General features: G+C 52.8%; 1 protein-coding gene across 2 annotated transcripts; it reads right to left on the bottom strand.

The window, feature by feature from the left end:
• Positions 1-11196, bottom strand: polr1h (RNA polymerase I subunit H). Of its 2 annotated transcripts, none has more exons than XM_043678035.2 (5): positions 11055-11196; positions 7754-7886; positions 4173-4279; positions 1478-1587; positions 1-591 (listed from the first exon to the last, which is right to left on the bottom strand). In XM_043678035.2, the coding sequence occupies exons 2-5, from the start codon at positions 7875-7877 to the stop codon at positions 567-569; spliced, it is 366 nt and encodes a 121-aa protein (XP_043533970.1). In that variant the 5' UTR covers positions 7878-7886; positions 11055-11196; the 3' UTR covers positions 1-566. The 2 variants fall into 2 exon arrangements, with proteins under 2 accessions (XP_043533970.1, XP_043533971.1); XM_043678036.2 differs by lacking the exon at positions 11055-11196 and adding an exon at positions 10845-10923.
• Positions 11197-11490: the final 294 nt, after the last annotated feature.

Genomic DNA, 11490 nt, shown 5'->3' with positions numbered 1-11490 from the left:
TACATGAAGCTTTGTTTATTACCCATGAATCCCCAGTTAAGCCAACATTATGCGACAGCGTCTCACAGACTCTTACAATCTAAATTTGGTTTGCTTATCTACACAATCTAGAACAGAATATCATATGGGTGGCGGGAGACAGAGAAGTGAGTGTGAGAGAGACAGAGTGAGAGAGAAGGGGAGACGGAAAGATGGAAGAAAGAGCAATGAGGAGGGGGGTTGAGAACGGATTGAAGAGGGGAATGGGAGGGAAAGAAGGAAAGATGGAAGAAAGGGTGATGGGGGGGGGGGTTGTGGGCGGATTGAACAGAGAGGGTGGGGGGAGGAGTGAAGATGAAATGAAGGAGCGGGAGATAACAGAGCCCCCCCCCCGAACAGTAATCACTTCATTGGCTGCACCCGCAGTCCCCTGGTTCAAAGGGAGTCCCAGCTTGCTGAGGCTATGCCTCCCGTGTTTGTGCGTCAGTCCAGGACACTTTACTGCTACAGCAAACCTCCACCAAACCAGTTTCTCTGAGGGTCAGTCCGACGTCTCGCCACACGCTCTCAGCCATTCCCAACCCTGGTTAGGAGTCCTCCTTTTCTTGGTATCTGAAAGAACGAGATGTGTGACATTGCGATAAAACAGGAGGACAGAGTCACAGGCATTGGTCGGGGTTGGGGGTGGGAGGTTTTGCCAGACTGAGGCGTCGTCCACCCACCGCACTTTCTGGCCACCCCACCCCGCTCCAAGCCCCGCTTTCCCAAACACAGCTACCCTCCCGGAACCAGCCCGACTCTGCTGCACAGCCCCAGGTGGGAAATGTCAGGAGCGGGACGTTAGCCCCGGTGACCGGGAAACAATCGTCGATAGTCGCACAACACAGCCCCCAGCTCCCAATCAGCTGGTTCGTTCGTGCACTTAGGGGAGGGGAAAATCGCCCTTCCTGAATCGGTCGGTCTACCTGTTAGTGTGGACCCGTGGCACTCTGCGGCTGAAACGAACCGCTGGTAAATGCCAGCCTTGCCCACCAACGACCATAAAGGAAAGGGTGGCACGGTGGCTCAGTGGTTGGCACTGCTGCCTCATAGCGCCAGGGATCCAGGTTCGATTCCACCCTCGGGTGACTGTCTGTGCGGAGTTTATACATTCTCCCCGTGTCTGCGTGGGTTTCCTCCGGGTGCTTCGGTTTCCTCCCACAGTCCAAACATGTGCAGGTCAGGTGGATTGGCCAGGGTAAATTGCCCGTAGTGTTAGGTGCATGAGTCAGAGGGGAATGGGTCTGGGTGGGTTATTCTTCGGAGGGGTTGGTGTAGACTTGTTGGGCTGAAGGGCCCGTTTCCATACTGTAGTGAATCTAACCTAAAACCTTGGAGGCTGCGTCTCGCTCACCCCCCCCCCCCCCAATCCAATACCCACCCTACCGTGACTAAACCTTCCCCAGCCGATCCAGCCACCCCCTCCCTCTCCCCACCCCGTGTCTGGTCCTGCACCCACCTGCAGCTCGTGCACGTGTAGAACACAGTCTGCCCTTCGTCTGCCGAGCGGGTCTGCCTTGTGTGGTACACCATCCCTTCGTGTCCGCACCGCGAGCACTTCCGGTCCACCTGGGTGGGTGGGGGGAGGGGTGCAACAGGCGCAGGTCAGCGGGTGGCAAATGTACCCACACCCACCTCGGGTTCCCGTCCTCCAGACCACCCCTCCCCTCCCAACCACGGACGGCACCCACCTGCACCGTGCCCCACCCTCTCCAATGGCCGCCTGCCTACCCACGTGCTCATATCCCCGTCATGCAACACCGCCTACATCAGCCTTCTCCCATTCAAGGTCACAGAGTCACACAGCACGGACACAGACCCTTCAGTCCAATACGGCCATGCTAACCATGTTTCCCACGCTACACCAGTCCCATTTGCGTGTCTTCGAGGGACATGGGTCACATGGGTACCAGATTTCCCAAGCTAAACTAGTCTCACTTGCCTGTTTGGCCCATAAGCCTTTCCTATTCATATACCTGTCCAAATGCTTTTTAAATATTGTAACTGTACCCTCATCCCACTTCCTCCGGCAGTTCATTCCACATACTAACCACCCTCCATGTGAAAAAATTACCCCTCATGTTCGTTTTAAATTTTTCTTCTTAAAAAATGTACCCCCTAGTTTTGAACTCCCCCACCCTGGGGAGAGACCTTGTCTGTTCACCTTATCCATGCCCCTCATGATTTTATAAACTTCTATAAGGTCAGCCCTCAATCTGTTACACTCCAACCTCTCCTTATAACTCAAACCCTCCAGCACTGGCATCACTCTGGTAAATCGTTTCTGAACCCTCTCCGAGTTAATATTTTTCTTACAGCAGGGTGACCAGAAGTGGACACAGTATTCCAAAAAGCAGCCTCACTCATGCCCTGTACAACCTCAACGTGACATCCCAACTCCTATAATCACAGGTCTGAGCAATAAAGGCAAGTATGCTGAACGCCTTCTTAACCACCTTGTCTAGCTGTGAGGCAAATGTGAAAGAATTATGTACCTGAACCCCTAAGTCTCTCTGTTCAACAACACTAACCAGGAGTCGAAAAGTGTAGCGCTGGAAAAGTACAGCAAATCAGACAGCATCCAAGTAGCAGGAGAATTGATGTTTCAGGCATTCCTTCACCAGGCATGACTCCACCATTAAGTGTACAAGTCCTGCCCTTGTTTGTTTTACCAAAGTACAAGACCTCGCCTTTATCCAGTTCCCTCCTACTGAGACCCAGCCTCTGTATTCAGAGTACCACCTCCCACGGTTTTACAGCGGGCACACAGTTTGGACTTGGTGGATGATGTGAGGGTTAATGTGACCATGTTCCACCTGCTCAGTGAGATCATGGTGAATCAGTGGCCTGACTGTCCGTTGCTGCTTTTGTTTCCCATATCCTGGAACAACCCCCAACTACAGTCACGACAAACTGATTGCTCTTTGCGGAACTGTGTTTCCAAACTTCCCTCATCTTTTGGGCGATACGGAAACGCCTCAGCTTACCCCAGCCCCTAACGTTAGGAAATATTTCCATTGGTCAGGGGGAGTGTAATGACACATTTTGATCTCATAATATCCTGAAGTTTTAAATCAGATCAACCCCATAACGGTAATTGACGTACAGTCCGAGTTTGGGTCATCTCTCCTTGGATCTAGGTATCTTTTTCTTCTCCCTGAGTTTGATACCTCCTTCTGAAGGAGTCGTGCCCAGAACTGCTCTCAGTTACTCCCATTCCATCCCTTCAATATTTTACACCTCTTGACAGAAGGACTGAGAACACAGAGCAGTACAGTGCAGGAACTGGCCCCATGTGCTGAACATGACGCCAAATTCAACTAATCCCTCCTGCCTGGCTTTGCTCTATATCCCTCCACTCCTTGCGTATACACATGCTTATCTAAAGGGCACCTAAACGCTCCTATCGTCTCTGCCCACACCACCCCACCCCCTGCAGCACGTTCCAGACTCCTACCACCCTTTGTGTAAAACAAAAAGGCCCCTCACATCTCCTTTGAACTCCCCCCCCCCCACCTTAAATGCACACCCCTCCAATATTAGACATTTCAATTCTTGGAAAAACATTTTGACCGTCAACCGTACCTACGCATCTCATAATTTTATAGACTTCGAATCCATTAGCCTTTTTAATTATTCCCTGACGCTTAGTTATGCGAATGTGGAGACCCACACCCCGTACCTTTGAACCTCCAGTCTTTTCGCATTTTCACCATTTTCAGTGGGTCCTCTCTCTTATTAAAGTCCGGAATGAATTTACCCATGTTGATACCCATACACCATGGTTTCCTCATTTCTAAACTTTTCGCTACCTCTGCAATTTCATGCTCCAACTTGCACCACTCACAATATCGGCTGTCTCTGTTTCCCTCCCCTCCTAACACACTCTTCCATCCGAATAACCCTCCCACGCCCCATGTCCTAACACCTGACTTGTTGTGTCTCTTGAACAACACCCAATCAGACATTGTATTCAAAACCTCTCGCTTCGTTTAAAGCTGTCCCCCTGTTCCTGATGCACTTCCCACTTCATCAACCGCCCCCCCCCACTGCTGTGTACATCTGGATCCCTTTCGCAAGAATGTTCCTCCTGAGCGTTGCAGATTAGCTACCGCTCCTGGCCTCCGCAGTATCCCTCCCTCACGGCCACTCACCACAGGCCCCTTGAGATCCCCATCCTCGTTCTCAGCGGCCAGGTTTGACCGCATGACGTCTGGATTGTTAAACACCATTTCTGAGTGGATCTCCATTCCTTCAAACTCTGGAAGAAGAAAGTTGTCAGCGACAGAAAACCAGACGCGAGCCACAGGCCGTGGGCTAAGTGCAGCCAGTCAAAGCCCCAGCCCACAAAGTAAACCCGACCTTCAAACTAGGCCCTCAGTTTGAATCCGGCCCTGGGAGTACTGGATATGGGGGGACACTTTCAAGGCAGCTTTACTTTCTGTTTAACACAGTAGAGAAAGCTTTGCTCTGTGCCTAACGCCATGCTGTACATGTTCTGGGTGTGTTTGATGGGGACAGTGTTGAGAACAAAGGGAGGACTGCAGATTCTGGAGATCGTGTGGTATTAAAGGGTTAATTTGCTCTGCTGACCCCCAGGAAATGGGATGTCTCGAGGGTAGGGTGGAATGTCTCTGTCTTACAGGTAGAATGTAAGGAATTTACATTCCCATCTCATGACATTCAGACCCACTTGCATGGCCATTTCCTAGTTACTCAGTGTAAAAGAATTACATTATCATCCCTATTCAGAAATTAGATTAGATTCCTCAAGTGTGGAAACAGGCCCTTCGGCCCAACAAGTCCACACCGACCCTCCGAAGAGCCAACCCACCCAGACCCACTCCCCTATATTTACCCCTGACTAATGCAACTAACTCCACCGGGAACTTAGCTTGGCCAGTTCACCTGACCTGCACATCTTTGGACTGTGGGAGGAAACCGGAGCACCCAGAGGAAACCCACACAGACACGGGGAGAATGTGCAAACTCCACAGTCAGTTGCCTGAGGCTGGGATCGAACCCGGGTCCCTGGCGTTGTGAGGCAGCAGTGCTAACCACTGAGCCACCGTGTCGCCCCCAATCAATAAGAACATTACAATTAAAATTCTGACTACATCCTGCAGTTTAAAAAAAAATGATTCACAACAGATCTGGCCATTAAGGGGTGAGTTACATGACATTGTTTCTGGAAATGATGTGTCTCGAGTGGCATGTGACTGGGGGGGGAATGGCTGGGGGGGGTCGTCTTGTGGGCGTTACTGACTGTAACGTGAAACTGTTGTACTGTATAAAGGAAGGACTGGTCCTTTTGTTCAGAGAGCATCTCTTGACACACTTCCCGAGCACTGCGAAGTGATCCTCCAAAACTTGTTCTTCTTAATACATTTTGGTTGTTCACAGAAGTTGGCGTCTGCAGTTCCATCAAGTGTGTAAGTATCTCAAATACAAAAGGAAACTCACGCTCAGAGTTGGAACAGTGAGGTGCTGGAAAAGCGCAGCCAGTCAGGCAGCATCCGAGGAGCAGGAGAGTCAATGTTTCAGGCACAAGCCCTTCATCAAGGAATGAGGCTGGTGGGTCAAGAAGGCTGAGAGATAAATATGAGGGGAGTGGGGCTGGGGTAAGGTAGCTGGGAATGTGATAGGTAGATGAAGGTGGGGGGGTAATGGTGATAGGTCGGAGAGGAGGGTGGAGTGGATAGGTGGGAAGGAAGATAGACAGGTAGGACTGTTCAAGAGGGTGGTGCTGAGTTGGAAGGTTGGGACTGGCAAAAGGGGGGGGGGGGAGAATGGGGAAACTGGTGACAGTGTCGAGTGAGCTTTAAAGTTTAAAAGAATGGGAGCTTTACTCTCCGTTTAGAATATAGAAGCTTCCCTCTGGATCTAATACCATGCTGTACTTTCCCTGACAGCGTTTGACGGAGACAACGTAGAGTTAGTTTTACTTTCAGTTTAGTGTAGAGACAACTTTACTCTGTACCTAACCGCATGCCAGACATAGTCAGATGTCACATGACACCAGGCTGTAGACCAACAGCTTTATTTGAAATCACAAGCTTTCGGAGCGCTGCACCTTCATCAGGTGAAGTATCCGATACATGTCCTGGGCGTGTTTGATGGAGACAGTGTCAAGGAAGTTTTACTTTCTTTATCCTACCCTGGGCTGTCCCTGTCCTGGGAGTGCTTGCTGGGGATAGGGATTGAAGGAGCTTTACTTTCTGTTTAACAGAGTAGAGAGAACTTCAGTTTCAGTTTAAAAGAGGAGACAGTCTTATTTTGATCTAGCCCATTCAGTACTTGCTGTGGGAGCCTTTAGTACGACAGTACAGGTCAAAGCACAATGTAGTTTTATTCATGGATTATCTTGAGAGTGACCCTCTGCCTCCAGGTTCGTTGGTGTTGTTATCACCAGGCTAATAATCCAGAACCCTGGGCTCATATTCAGGGGACTTGCTTTCACCCTGACAGAGGGTAAAATTCAACCTGGAAATTGTGTAACCAACCGCTGTCGACTGTCTCACAGATTAACAAATGTCCTTCAGGGAAGGAAATCTGCCATTGTTACCTGGTCTGGCCTACATCTGGACTACTCTTGACTACCCCCTGGGGTAAAACACGTCGACTTCCTTGCAGCCAGGTACTTTCCCCTGACCAGTGTGGTGGGGGAGGGTGTGTGTGGGGGTTGTGCGCGTAGGGGTGACGTGTGTGTGTGTATGTGTGTGAGAGAGGGGGTGGGAGGTGGGTGTGTGTCTGTGTGAGGGGTGAGGTGTGTGAGAGAGGGGGTGGGGTGTGAGAGGGAGTGAGGGGGTTGTGGGGGGGGGATGAGGTGTGTGTGTAGGGGGTGTGTGTGTGAGAGGGGATGGAAGGTGTGGGTGGGTGTGCGTCTGTGTGTGTGGGGGTGTGGGGTGTGTGAGGGAGTGGGGGATTGTGGGGGGTGGGTGTGTGTGGGTGGGGGGTTGTGGGGGGGGGTGAGGGTGTGTGTGTGTGTGTGTGAGGGGGGTGGTGTGTGTATGTGAGAGGGGGTGGGTGTGTGAGGGAGTGCGGGGTTGTGGGGGGTGGGTATATGTGAGGGGGTGAGGGGTGTGTGTGGGGATGGAAGGTCTGGGGGAATGGGTGCGTGTGTGTGTATGTATGGGTGGGTGGGGGGGTGAGGTGTGTGTGAGGGGGTGAGGTGTGTGTGTAGGAGTGGGGTGCCTGTGTGTGTGATCTTTTCTATGGTAAGTGATCAGCCTCATGGGTAATGCAGGTACACAATCCGAAATCCAAAAAAGCTCCAAATTCTGAAGTCGTTATCATGACATTTTCTTTTCTGTATAAGATGGTTGTTTGTGCAAACGAGTGACCCAACTCCACCCCAACTCGACCCCCGTCACTCAGATGTGAAGATGGCAGTGTTGCCCAGCACTGGCAGGTGTCAATGGTGTCTCAGCCCTCGTACTGGTCAGACGTGGGTCTGCTGTTTGGTAAGACTTTCTATACATCACTGTGAAAACGTCATTTATTCTGGAATCTGAAAGATTCCTAAATGTGAGAAACAACCGGCCGCAAGGATCGGGTAAAGGATTGTGTATCTGTATTTCCTGGACCCGTCGGAGGATTTCAATGATGGTTCTACCTGTCGTGCCAACCAGCCCCACCACCCCCCTCCCCGGCGCGTACCAAACGCTGGCGGAGTTCGGGTTTGCTTGCGATTTCAGCTCCTCTATCCCTTCCCCTCGCGCCCGCTGACACTCACTGCGGACGCTGATTTTAAAGTCACACTTGCGACACACGACATAGTCCTCAGGCCCGGGGAGCACCAGGATCGTTCCGCACTCGGGGCAGAAATCCGGGTCACACTGGAAACAAGAATCGGCCATCGCGGGGGTCTGCGGAGATCAGAAGAAAGGAACATCGAAACATGCTCCGAGGGCATGGTGGGGCAGATCCAGAGGGGTCGTTCGCGTTTGTGGGAAAGTCTACAACCAGAGTGGAGTAACCTTGGAGTTTGGGGCGACTGAGAAATGTCTTCCGTCAGATGATAGTGAACCTATCGAGAGGGCTGTCGAAGCTGAGCTACTACGTATATTCAAGGCTGTGGAAGATTGACTTTTAATCAGTAAAAGAATGAAGGGAATCTCGAGGGAAGTGAAATTGACGATAAAAGGTTAGCCATGATCGCACTGAATAACACAGCAGATTCGATGGGCGACTGCTGCACCTTGGGCTCAAATGGGAAACCACCTTTTATTCTTTTCAGCAGTTAGATCACCCACTGAAGGAGAAAACAGGATGCTCCTACCTCCAGAGGCAGCTCGGCAATGTGTAAATAAATTTGAGCACAGAAATTGACCATGCACAGATTAACACAAATCCCAGTGTGGCCCTTCAGGGGTGGCTCGCTGTCGGAGAGTCATTGCTGAGGGAGTGCCGCACTGTCAGAGGGTCAGTACTGAGGGAGTGCTGCACTGTCAGAGGGTCAGTACTGAGGGAGTGCTGCACTGTCAGAGGGTCAGTACTGAGGGAGTGCTGCACTGTCAGAGGGTCAGTACTGAGGGAGTTCTGCACTGTCAGAGGGTCAGTACTGAGGGAGTGCTGCACTGTCAGAGGGTCAGTACTGAGGGAGTGCTGCACTGTCAGAGGGTCAGTACTGAGGGAGTGCTGCACTCTCAGAGGGTCAGTACTGACGGAGTGCTGCACTCTCAGAGGGTCAGTACTGAGGGAGTTCCACACTGTCGGAGGGTCAGTACTGAGGGAGTGCTGCACTGTCAGAGGGTCAGTACTGAGGGAGTGCTGCACTGTCAGAGGGTCAGTACTGAGGGGGTGCCGCACTGTCGGAGGGTCAGTACTGAGGGAGTGCCGCACTGTTAGAGGGTCAGTGCTGAGGGAGTGCTGCACTCTCAGAGGGTTAGTACTGAGGGAGTGCCGCACTGTCAGAGGGTCAGTACTGAGGGAGTGCCGCACTGTCAGAGGGTCAGTACTGAGGGAGTGCCGCACTGTCAGAGGGTCAGTACTGAGGGAGTGCTGTACTGTCAGAAGGTCAGTACTGAGGGAGTGCCGCACTGTCAGGGGGTCAGTACTGAGGGAGTGCCGCACTGTCAGAGGGTCAGTACTGAGGGAGTGCCGCACTGTTAGGGGGTCAGTACTGAGGGAGTGCTGCACTGTCAGAGGGTCAGTACTGAGGAAGTGCTGCACTGTCAGAGGGTCAGTACTGAGGGAGTGCTGCACTGTCAGAGGGTCAGTACTGAGGGAGTGCCGCACTGTTAGGGGGTCAGTACTGAGGGAGTGCCGCACTGTCAGAGGGTGAGTACTGAGGAAGTGCTGCACTGTCAGAGTGTCAGTACTGAGGAAGTGCTGCACTGTCAGAGGGTCAGTACTGAGGGAGTGCTGCACTGTCAGAGGGTCAGTACTGAGGGAGTGCTGCACTGTCAGACGGTCAGTACTGAGGGAGTGCCGCACTGTTAGAGGGTCAGTACTGAAGGAGTGCTGCACTGTCAGAGGGTCAGTACTGAGGGAGTGCTGCACTGTCAGACGGTCAGTACTGAGGAAGTGCTGCACTGTCAGAGGGTCAGTACTGAGGGAGTGCGGCACTGTCAGAGGGTCAGTACTGAGGAAGTGCTGCACTGTCAGAGGGTCAGTGCTGAGGGAGTGCCGCACTGTCAGAGGGTCAGTACTGAGGGAGTGCTGCACTGTCAGAGGGTCAGTACTGAGGGAGTGCCGCACTGTTAGAGGGTCAGTACTGAGGGAGTGCGGCACTGTCAGAGGGTCAGTACTGAGGAAGTGCTGCACTGTCAGAGGGTCAGTACTGAGGGAGTGTCGTACTGTTAGAGGGTCAGTACTGAGGGAGTGCTGCACTGTCAGAGGGTCAGTATTCAGATGAGGTGTTAAACATCTGTTTGGGTAGATACAGAAGAGATTTTCATGAAGAACACAGAATGGGGATGCATACGGACATGAGAACTAGGAGCAGGAGTATGCCGTCTGGCCCTGTGAGCCTGCTCCACCATTCAATCACATCATGGCTGATCTTTTCATGGCCTCAGCTCCACTTACCCACCCTCTCAGCGTCACCCTTAATTCCTTTACTGTTCAAAAAAATTATCCACCTTAGCTTTTAAAAGCATTCAATGAGGAAGCCCCAACTACTTCGCTGGGCAGGGAATTCCACAGATTCACAACCCTCTGGGTGAAGGCGCTCCTTCCCAATTCAGTCCTAATCTGCCCTCCCTAATTTCGAGGCTGTGCAGAAACTCCCTCCATACTTCTGTCTTATCTATTCCATTCGCGATTTTACACGTTTCTATAAGACTTCCCCCCCCCCCCCCCTTCATTCTTCTAAATTCCAGTGAACACAATCCCGGTCTACTCAATCACTCCTCATAAGCCAACCGTTTCCCACCCCCGGCTTCCCACCCAACTCTGGAATCAACCTCATCTGCACCCCGTCTGGTGCCAGTCCATCCTTTCTCAAGTAAGAGGCCAAAACTGCACGTGTTACTCCAGGTGTGTCCGGGTCAGGACCCTGTAGAGCTACAACATAACCTCCCTGCTTTTAAACTCAATCCCTTTTTTGCAATGAAGGACATAATTCCATTCGCCTTCTCGATTACCTGTTGGACGTGCCTCCCTTGACAGCTGGCTCCAGCACTTTTTTCCCCCGGTTGAGCTTAACTGGTCTATAATTCCCCACCTTTTGTCCCCCATCCCCCTTTTCCTTTACAAAAATTAAACAGCTTTGGGTCACATGTCCCTTGACCAACATTAACCTTAATCCCAATGTCCCCTCAGAGGTGCAGGTTGTTTAAAGTTTGTTGGGATCTTGCCGTGCCCGCCCCACCCAGACTCTCTGCACACTTGCTTCCAGAAGGGTTCTCAGTGGTGGCAGGCGCTACACGAATGCAGTAGTGATTTTGTTGATTTTTCTGTCGCCTTCTGCATCATTCCCCTCCCCCCCCCCACAATCCTGGACCCAAGTCAAAGCAAAACACCTCCCCAAAAACGGAGCCCGAGGGAGCGCCTGCCCCCTGAAACCGAATGGGGAGGTAGGTCACACTCACCTGCGGCCCAGCGCTCAGGCTCCGGCCACGGAAACAGGAAACATCGGCGCCCGCGAATCAAGGCAGCCGCCGCCGACAGCGCCGCCAGGAGGACGGGAGGATCCGCCGCCGACAGCGCCGCCAGGAGGACGGGAGGAACCGCCGCCGACAGCGCCGCCAGGAGGACGGGAGGAACCGCCGCCGACAGCGCCGCCAGGAGGACGGGAGGAGCCGCCGCCGACAGCGCCGCCAGGAGGACGGGAGAAGCCGCCGCCGACAGCGCCGCCAGGAGAACGGGAGGAACCGCCGCCGACAGCGCCGCCAGGAGGACGGGAGGAACCGCCGCCGACAGCGCCGCCAGGAGGACGGGAGGAGACGCCGCCGACAGCGCCGCCAGGAGGACGGGAGGAGCCGCCGCCGACAGCGCCGCCAGGAGGACGGGAGGAGCCGCCGCCGT

This window comes from Chiloscyllium plagiosum, unplaced genomic scaffold, assembly GCF_037043375.1.
Source record: "Chiloscyllium plagiosum isolate Xiang-an unplaced genomic scaffold, Cpla_swu_hap1 HiC_scaffold_35, whole genome shotgun sequence".
Taxonomy (NCBI): domain Eukaryota; kingdom Metazoa; phylum Chordata; class Chondrichthyes; order Orectolobiformes; family Hemiscylliidae; genus Chiloscyllium; species Chiloscyllium plagiosum.
The sequence above is the reverse complement of the archived record's forward strand: the minus strand, read 5'-3'. Positions and strand labels throughout refer to the sequence as shown.